This window comes from Morone saxatilis, unplaced genomic scaffold (genome assembly GCF_004916995.1).
Source record: "Morone saxatilis isolate NCDOM2014 unplaced genomic scaffold, NCSU_SB_2.0 Contig11, whole genome shotgun sequence".
Lineage (NCBI taxonomy): Eukaryota > Metazoa > Chordata > Actinopteri > Moronidae > Morone > Morone saxatilis.
This window is the reverse complement of record NW_023339663.1, coordinates 13,274,636-13,284,598: the sequence shown is the minus strand read 5'-3', so window position 1 is coordinate 13,284,598 and position 9,963 is coordinate 13,274,636. Positions and strand designations below refer to the sequence as shown.

Genomic DNA, 9,963 nt, shown 5'->3' with positions numbered 1-9,963 from the left:
CTCTCTCTCTCTCTTATACACACATACAAACCAAATAAAAATAAAATGCCCAATATTGGAATTATTCTATTCTATATCTTCATTTCTATGAGCATTTGGCAGATACGGATATGGATATTTGCCTTTTCTCGTCTTTGTCTAGTAGAATTTTCTCATTATACTTTAACAGACACTTTCTGAGGATGGAGATGTCTACAACCCGCTGCTTCATTGTTCCTGATTTATTATACCACACTGTTTCCAAGTGTCTGCAGTGGAAAGAGCACAAATTGATGCAACACATTTTAAAAACATCTCGCATTTCAAAAATCTTTTTTTACATTGGCTACTCCCCAGTAAGGGCCAGGGATTGTACAACAACAACATATCATTAAGCAGTAAAAATAGGCAACAAAATAGGCAAAACAATCTGATAAAAAGGTTAATAAAATATCACTGCACAGCATATCTTATAATTATACACTACATGGATGAATGCTGCTTTTGTTATTCCTCATTGCCAGTCTGAAGCCAGTTTATCTGCAATGACAGCCCCTCCTTTAGTGTGTTCAAGCATCGCATGTATTGTGTCAACATGTCAATTATATGTCATGTTATGACAAATCTCACTACAGGATTAAACTATGCAAAATGCCACCACACCGTCTGCTTCGACACCTGTGGCGCCACCTAGTGTCAGGACAGGCGTCTACAAAAACCTTACAGCGTCAGGAGGAATACAATATTACACGGATACCTCAGAGGATGAAAAGCAGAAGTCGCTTTGACACTGGCCTTGATGCAAAATATAATAAAGCCACTATAAATACAGATCCCTATAAAATATGAGGAAATAAAGAATGTAAGAGTGATCCCTTGGTGAGGAGACTGCCTGCATGAAAGCTTACCAAAAGAGAAGGTCATTACACAAAGACGAGGTGCAAAAGCTCAGATATTTAGGTTATGGAGTTTAGCTGTCATTATAACGATTATGGGCAACATCTAAACCCAATGAGGACATACACTGTTACACAGCAGCCTGGCTGTAACAGCGCTGCCAAATAGCCAACTGTTTATTTTCACAGTTGAAGCTCTGACCTTAAAGCCACCTCTCAGCCTCTATCTAACCCCCTGGAGAGACAGATTTCACAGATATTGTAAATGTATGACCAGAGGCTGTGACCCTTTAATCTGGCATATTCCCAGAAATGTCCCTTTACTCATAAATTATAAACAGGAGGGAAAGTGGAATATGTAGGTGTGTGCCAACACTAATCCATCTCCATCTCATTATCACAGTGACAATAAAACTTGCAGATGGCTTTGAGAGCACCTTTGAAATCACTGCGATATATAAAAGAAATAATGTCCCTGCCTGGGATATGTAGTCTTCATGATGTCATTGTCAGTCTTGGGGGGTACTGACAGAACAAAATCCAATCAGTTTCACACTGTGCACAATATCACACGAAGCATCTAAGGAATTCTAATTAGAGCCAGGAGCTATGAAGCCGGACACAGCAGGAGCTCCAGGCAGGAGTTCCTTTACTTTAGGACACAACCACCTTTGGGAACCAGTAAAATCACCTCCCCCCTTGAAATCACTTACAAAACATATACTGCCACATGGACTGTATAACTTGCCAGAAGAAAGCACTCAAATAGCGGCTGTTCACAGTATTCATCCAAACTGTTATTTAATGATGAGTGGTAGATTCAATATCTTATTTCTATATATAGAGTGGGCAGAAACAGCCTCTTATTTACCTCACCTCTATCTCCCTTAATAAAAGTGTCAAAATTGTCTCATTAGATGTCTTAAAAAGGAGTAATTGAAGTTAGTCATTTCATAAAAATATCATCTCACTATTCATGAATCAATTAGAAAACATTAACAGGAAGTTAGGTACAAAATACTACAAATTAATAACCAGTATTAACAAGCCCATGTCCAAAGCTACTGTAGATTTTGATCTAAACGTCACAATATAGTCAGGAAAGGAGAGAAATCAGTTATATTGACAAATTGACAGTTGTCCACATTATTGTATTTATTTCAAAAATCAAATCATGTGAATTGTAATGAATTAAATATACATATAAAACTGTGTCCAAAATTAAAGAGGAGTATGACTCAATGAATACAACATGATACACGTTTTCTCATTTTAATACATATGTTTATTGAAAATTAAAGAGGACAGGGAAAGAACATGAACTGAGATGTAGTTTTTAGACAGAGGTGATGTAAAAAAAAAAAAAAAAGCACAGAAGCAACTGACCACATATAGAGTTCTTAATTTGCTGTGATGAGAAGGTTGTAATATGAATGGCGATGCGAGAGAACAGCAGGTGACTTTTACAAAGTCAGATGGATCAGTCTCAGACATTTGTCTTTTTTTGGGAGAGGTTGATCTTGTCACCGAGGCTCAAGGCCATCCCCTGTGAAATAAAGGAGAGAAGACTTATTGTAACTGACTTGAATATTAACAGACATGTTACATGCTGGAGCATTAAGTTTTAGTGAGATAGGTACAGTATGTATGTTACTTCATATATTCACTTTTCTTCATCTTTTTCTTCACATTCTTTCAATAAAATGGTATTTAACTGTTATCCTTCCAAAAAGATGAATTCATTGCACTTCTTTATCGCAAATAAATCCAACAAAAATCTTTACTTTCTCAGATGTATTAGGGTTCATGTTGCAGCTGCTGTTACCCACCTGACTTTTGGCTCTAATGCGTATGTGTCCGTTGACAGGTGCGTCAGGACCCAGGTGGATGGGCTTCTCGATGCTGACATTAGCCAGGGCATCTTCTCCAAAGATAGAACGAGCGTAAAGGTTGGCAGCCATGAATCCGCAGAAGCCAGACAGTGCCTAGTTTGTAAGACGAGGAGGAAAAAAAGTTGAGAATATTGCAACAACAGGTGCAACACAGTGTGAACACACTTCATCTAATATGATTGGCTTGGGCATGACGTGTGCTAGGTTACATACATATAACTATGAGGGGAAAAAAAAAAAAAAGTAGTAGGGACTACTACAAAAGCCACTTATTCTTCCCAACATGCACCAGCACCAGAAGTTTTAACTGCATATTTAATTTATCTTTGAGTGCTGCCAGCTTTAAACCCCCAATTACGGTTTTTGCTCTGCTGTTTGTAGCGTCTCACACCAACCTTCTCAGGAGTCAGACACTTCATGTTGGTGGACTTGAGGATATGCTGGAGATAATCATTCAGATCGGTGATGTTGGTGTTCACGGTCACCTACAACAGAGAAAGGACCATCTTCAATGTGTTTTTACATTTTCAAAAACATTCTTATGGATTTGTTGATATGTTCCCTTATAAAAGCAAGTTGAGAAAACACAAACAACAAACGTACTTTGTTTTCCCACTCAAACTCAGCCCACATCTGTCTGAATTCTGCATCGGTGCAGGAAGCTGGCTGGATGTAGTCCATGATGTCAATGTGGATGTCACTGAGGACGACGCAATTTCTGTCGCTAGCAGCCCCCGACACATCGTAGACTGGGAAGAGAGAATCAAACATCCCCACAAATGAGAAAACACGCTCTGCTTATAAAGAGCAATACAAACACAACATGAGTTGAATTTTGATGTTAAGTGGACACAAAATTATTCTCTTACCAATGTTGCCAAATATAATGCCATTCTCAGTAGACGCCACCTTGACATTGGCCTTGATGTTTGCAAAATCGTGAGGGGCCAAGGTTAGAGGCGAAGGCTTCTCAACCAACTTGAGATCACCTGTAGGATGGATAGAGTTAGTGAAATGTGTACATAGTTCAAGGTAGCAACACAGCTGTGACTGGCTAGAATCGGCATTACTAGAGAAGAGAACTGGTACACAGTTTGTCCAGTGGTGGAAAATAAACTCACCTAAAGTGGCCAGTTCAAGGGTGCAATTCTGGAGAGTATCGCTGGTTTGGTTGACGACCAGCACGTCCAACACAATGTCATACTGGTTGACGTGAACATAAGCTTCAGCATACACTGGGTCTGAGAAGCCTGTCAGCTGGGTCACCTACATTGGACAAAAATGAATAGCATTCAGTTATACAACTAAATACAGAGCAGCAGAGCTGCAGGATGAAAAAGAAAAGCATGACTTGTGGCTGTGTGTCCTTGTATGAAAACACAATTATTCCCTGAAGCCAAATAGAAATGAAACGAAACTAAATAACACTAAATAGGTCAAATTCCACAGCTAAATAGCAAACTACTTTCCCACTGTACAACAAAACAAACTTCATCCTCTGAGGGTAATGTCACACTAAGGTCTTAAAATATTTATGAATTATAATTGCAACACTGAATGGGTACATTTTATATAAAAATAAAAATAAAAATAATTAAAAATCCATTTAATCTCAAAGCAGAAGTAATATTTATAGCAGAAAATTCCCATAGCATTGTTTCTCTCATAGTAATTTCCATTTCTCTTGTATGGTAAGATTTGTGCAGGACTTGTGGTTTACCTTGTTGAGTTTTGAAGCCAGGGGATCAGCCGCCTCTTTCCTCTGAGTGTTTCCCATAGCAGCCAGCAGACTGAGCTGGAACTGGTCTTCCTTCGAAGTCATCTCGTTTTTGGCTGTCAGCTGCATGAAGGAGATTGGGTCGTCTGCCTGCACTGTTACATTACGCTTCTCTGATTCTTTCTGTGGTCAAAATAGGAAACATATGGTTATTTTACAAAGAAATTCAATCAAATCAAGTAACACTCAGAGCCAAGAGTGGCTGTTGGGCAGAATGAACACAAAAACTGCAGTGACAGTGTTCCTGTCAAGAGAAACCAGGTCCCTTATTTATTAATGTTGCATAAGGTCATAAATTCTTCAATCAAAACTTACTTGGGTTATAAACAGTCATCACATGTTCTACAGACATAAATGTGCATTAGCAATGTTAATAAATGAGAACTGGGTATCTAACACCAAACATTTGTTTGCTTCCTCTTCTTGTGATGATGCTTCAGCTGTTCCCCTATTGTCGGGAGTATTGAGTTCGGCCCTCTGAGTCAACGCTCATTACCTTCTGTGACAGCTTCTCTTCCTCCAGTCTGACAGTCAGCATATGTGACAGGGATTTGCGGCACTCCTTGTTGAAAATGTCATTCATAAGTGGTGAGCACTCTGACAGGACCTTGAGGCACAGCGAGATGCGGTCCACATCATCGTCTGTAATTGGCTTCTTGGGCAGTGAGGACTTGCCCAGGTGCAGCACAGTGACCATGATCAGCATGGACTCTGCAACAAAGGACTGGGATGGACAGCAAGACAGCAGGGATTAAAGGGACAGGCAGTTGGTTTGATGATTTTTTTTACGAGGGTGTTGCCTTTCAGGAATCTGACGAGAGGACAACTTACATTTTGTTTCTTTTTGTCTTGAACAATAGCAACATAGCGCAAGGCCACTTTGGTCAGTGTTGTGGCCAGGGAAGCTGCTACATAGAAGTCTCCATCCATCAGGAAGCCTCTGAGTGGAGGTCTGGAACAACAAAATGAGAGTTTATTGGGAGTGAGCAGGGTGGTAGGATTACCAAACTCCATACAATCATTGGAATATTACAGGTAAATAACGATATCCCCCAACAATCTACAATTTCTTACCTATCCTCTTCTTTCTTTGAAGGCCTGGAGGAGCTGAGGGCACTCTGTGTCACATAGGTGCCCATCTCTGTCACCAGCTTCTGGGCTGGAGCTGCACTCACTTCGTCCTCTGCTTTCACCTCTCCCGTCTCTTTCTTTATCTCATTTTCTACAATCGGGATCTGTGCAAGCAAGAGACAGATGTCAGATATTTGCGACAGTTTAAATTAAGTTGGGACTTTCAGGTAAGCTTGTGTTACACTAAATTCCGAAAATAACGGACGACATACCTCTCCCAAGGACCTGCGTACTTCTGTCATCACACTCTGGATGTCCTCTTTGGTGCTGCAATATTCTCCCAGGATCCACAACGCTCCCCTGTAGATCCTGAAATATGACAAAGGTGACAAAGGTCATTTAAATTCACTGTGCTACATACTCCTGTGTTGATGTACTTTCCAGCCCTGATGACAAAACTCAGTAAAGCCTATTAAAATCAGACCATTCATTCTTCATGTAATCCGCTGCTAAGACTAAGACTTAGACTTTGTAAATTTTCCATCGTCTAGTTTCCATGTTTATCTCAATCAAACAGGCTGACCCAAATTTGACCAGCTTTTTATAACCGCTAGGCAAGAGACAAACCCAAGACATTGCATTATTTTTCCCCTCAATGTGCTAAAAAAGCCTTACTTGACAGTTTTGATGGCATGGAAGACTTCCAGCATCTTCTCGATGACGAGGGGTCTCAAGTTGTCAAATCTCTGAATGGCCTCTCGTACAAACTCCAACACATCAGCAGCTGCTGCCTCATTAGTGTCACTTAGGAATTCCATCAGCTGTAAATCATATCAGCACATTAAAAAAAGTCTATGAAGTACAACACATTTTAAGAGCATCTTCTTTTTGATAAAAAAATAGAAAACTCACCACAGGTATGACATTTGCGGCCATGTCAGGGAAGCGCACACTGCAAGAGTGGAGAGTGCGTACCAACAGCTGCCTGTACTTATCAGTATCTTCATGTTCTGTTACGTTGTTCGTCTTGATCACCTCTTTCTTCAAAACAATCACCAACTGGAGAACAAATACATGTCACTATATTTGCAGTATATTCCCTTTTTCCTCCGTGTCCATGCGTGGATATGAAAACAACAACATAAACATGGATATGCTGTGCCTGCCACTGACCTCTTCTACATTGCGAGATGAAACAAGGTCCAGTGCCAGCTGCAAAGTCTTCTTTCGGACTTCCAGGTCAGGAGTGCTGAGAACACGCAGGATGTCCATCACAAGGTCCTGGATAAAAAAAAGCAGCCAAAATATGTCTTAACACAGCTGATATTAAAACTACATTTCCCATATTCTGATATTTTTCCTTTTTCCGTTGCTTTTGTCTCATTAAACTGTACAAAATAAAACTCGATTTTGTATAGCTTCTTAAACATTTTGTCATGGTCTCATATGAAATAATAATCATAAATAAAAGTTGTTTAGAATAGTAGAAAGCGGTCCTGTATGTAACATTCTGGAGCCACTATTGGCAGAAATACTATTTAATATGTTTTCATTAGTGTATAATGACCTGAAAATAGGAATGGGTTTCGGTTTGCTTACAATAAGCTGTTTTATCTACAGATGAAGCCGGTCCTCTTTCATAGGCTGTGCCACCATAGTTTCTTCAACACACTTGGTTAATGCAAGCAGTTTCAGCTGATTGCCATCTGCAACTTCCCCACTAGATGCCACTAAATCCCACAAACTGTTCCTTTAACAAGACACTACATTTTATTAAAGTGCTGCAAAAAACTAACCACAGCCGCAATTCAGCTTACCTGGAGTACTCTCTCGTGAGTAGGATGCTCCTTCAGTTCAATCAGACGATCAAGAACAATCAGCTTAACGTTGTTGTCGCTCTCCTTGATAATCAAATCAATGTAGCACTGGGCAGCAGCCTGGAGTCCAACAAAAGACACAATACATAAGAGACTGTAACTACACCAAAGACATAACTGCTGCTGGGTCAAGTGTAGTACAATATTAGTATCGTATAAATTGTATGAGACATACACGAGATCATTGTAAAAACTTGGTGATGTACCTTAATGGCTGTGGGGGCACTGGAAAGAGTTACAAGAGTGCCAGCAGCCTCATACTTAACAGCTGGACTGGAGGACTGCAGCAGGTTGTAGATGCAACGGATAAACCGGGCACGCTCAGAGGGGTTAGCATGGCAAACCTAATACACAAAGAACAAAAACAGCAAAAGCTCAGGCATTAAAGCAGATCTTCTGGTAGTAGGCTGCTGTGCTATAAAGCTTAAAGTAGACAAACTAAGGCCTTGACTCACTTTGTAAATCAGCTCCACAATGACCAGCTGGAGGATGTCGCCGAAAGTGTGAACTTGGTCAATACATGTGCTGAGGTAATCCAGAGCTCGGTCCTGGAAGATGGTGAATTACACGATGGTTAGTTAGGCCTTTAAGATAGATGCTGTTGGTCTAGTGGCTACAGAAGAAACAATAAGAAAAAGGACAATATGCTGCGTACCTGATCTGCATGAATCAGCATCATGAAAGCATTTCTCTTACAGCTGGCGTCTTTCTCATTGACAAGAAAATCATGGATCAGCTCTGGAGCATCTGGGATGAGATTTTCGAAGTTCCTAAAACAAACGAACACCATCAGTTGCTTATTGTTCACTAATGAATAAAGAACTAAATATGTATGCATGGAAGGGCGACTGAACAGTTTGTACCTGTAGATGGTGTAAATGGCCAGGACAGCATTGCGGCGCACGTAACTGTGACGGTGCTCCAGGCAGGCCCGGATCGCTGGCATCAGAGGCTCAAGCAACTCAGACTCCTTCAGCTTGCACAGGAAGCGCAGAGTGGAGCCACGGATGAACTCGTTGGGATGCTGCAGGTCCTGAAATTCAAAGAAAGATTTCACATGAGGACTGTCGAAAGGTGTAAAAAAAAAAAAAAAGCCAAAAACCCAACATATTTTCTAGCCAATACAATAGTTAGACTTATTACATTGAAGATAAATAAGTACAAAATTCAGCCTTTGGACCAGAAATGAGTGGAGGTTTTCTGGATATGATGTTGATTCAGCAGTCAAACAAGCCAAACTGGTGTTCAGCCATAGTCTTAGATGTGTGTGCATCTTATCATGTCCTATGAATAATTGAATATACATAAACAATCCATAAATTATCACAATTTATCACAACCATGAGTGTGTCGGTTAGCTCACCTTTCTGTAGGCGTCGCAGACCAGGATCATCTCCTGAAGCAGCTTGCCATCTGGGGTTGTTTTGGGAACAATCTCCCAGAAAACCAGCAGTAGCTTTTTGATAGTGTGGTCTTGAAGTGGCAGCACAAAGCGGATTATGGTCATCAGCAGTCCTGGCAACTTCTCGCCATTCAGGATCATGATGATGACTTTCTTCAGGGCTTCAGTCTTTGCCTTGATCTCCCCCTTTTCTGTAGAAAAAATATATTTTTTTAAAATTATTATTACTGTGAGTGTGATCAGCATGGGCTCAAAGATTTTTATGGCTCTTCACCTAAAACTTTTCAGAAAGAAATTGTTGAATATTGTGGTTTTTTTCACTGAGAATATGAGGTGATTTATATTTTGATTAGCAATTATCACTTTAGTCATTTGTCAAGTAAAACAAACATAGGTTACAGCTTTTCTGGATAACCCACAGAGCTCACTGTTAAAGGTTTCCATTGGACCTACTTTATATTGAAGAAATAATCCCAACGAAAATTGTGAGGTGGGTGGATAATCAAGAGTAACCAAAGACATTCTTGAATTATTTTTTAATGATCTGAGCACCATAAATTAAATCCCAATCACCTTCACTATATTATTGCAAGTTAACATCAAGATTAGTTACCTAGATCAGCTTTTAGGCTGACTTCAGAAGGAGGCTCTGAATCAGATGTAACATTGATCAGAGTGTAACAAACGTTCTCTGCAGCCGTCATTCTGCTGCTGGGCTTGTGTCCGTCTAGAAGAATCCCAATGAATGACGCTCACTGTAATACCTATGAGAATGAGACAAAAACTGAAGATTCAGTACATGCTCGACAAAAAACACTTACACAGACATATAAATACAAGTGCAGAAAATGTGGGATATAACTACAAAGACATTCACATCGACATAAACAAGATAAACCAGCATCATGTGCATAAAACCCAATATAGCCCTGCGGTGTTGTATTTCATTTCCTCTGCAGCAGCCGAAGAAGGCATGGCAAACGAGGCCGGACAACTCTTATTAAGAGCATTTTATCATCCGGCTTACTATTACTGGGAAACTCTTAAAACTATAGCTAACTGAATCTAC

General features: G+C 40.1%; 1 protein-coding gene across 1 annotated transcript; it reads right to left on the bottom strand.

Moving 5' to 3' along the window:
- Nucleotides 1-2,220: 2,220 nt before the first annotated feature.
- copb1 (COPI coat complex subunit beta 1) lies at nucleotides 2,221-9,598 on the bottom strand. Its single transcript, XM_035652336.1, has 21 exons — nucleotides 9,508-9,598; nucleotides 8,856-9,085; nucleotides 8,356-8,525; nucleotides 8,148-8,262; nucleotides 7,948-8,040; nucleotides 7,699-7,836; nucleotides 7,433-7,552; nucleotides 6,789-6,896; nucleotides 6,528-6,674; nucleotides 6,291-6,436; nucleotides 5,888-5,984; nucleotides 5,619-5,779; nucleotides 5,376-5,496; nucleotides 5,041-5,268; nucleotides 4,488-4,667; nucleotides 3,889-4,033; nucleotides 3,637-3,756; nucleotides 3,371-3,516; nucleotides 3,163-3,252; nucleotides 2,705-2,860; nucleotides 2,221-2,421 (listed from the first exon to the last, which is right to left on the bottom strand). The coding sequence occupies exons 1-21, from the start codon at nucleotides 9,596-9,598 to the stop codon at nucleotides 2,362-2,364; spliced, it is 2,862 nt and encodes a 953-aa protein (XP_035508229.1). The 3' UTR covers nucleotides 2,221-2,361.
- Between the last annotated feature and the right edge of the window lie 365 nt (nucleotides 9,599-9,963).

Coding starts and splice junctions, on each gene's coding strand:
- copb1 (XM_035652336.1), bottom strand. CDS start 9,598: ATGACGGCTGCAGAGAACGTTTGTTACACTCTGATCAATGTTACATCT. Junction 8,041..8,147: donor TGCTGATTCATGCAGATCAG/GTACGCAGCATA, acceptor ACCATCTTCCAG/GACCGAGCTCTGGATTACCT. Junction 2,422..2,704: donor GCATTAGAGCCAAAAGTCAG/GTGGGTAACAGC, acceptor TTTATTTCACAG/GGGATGGCCTTGAGCCTCGG.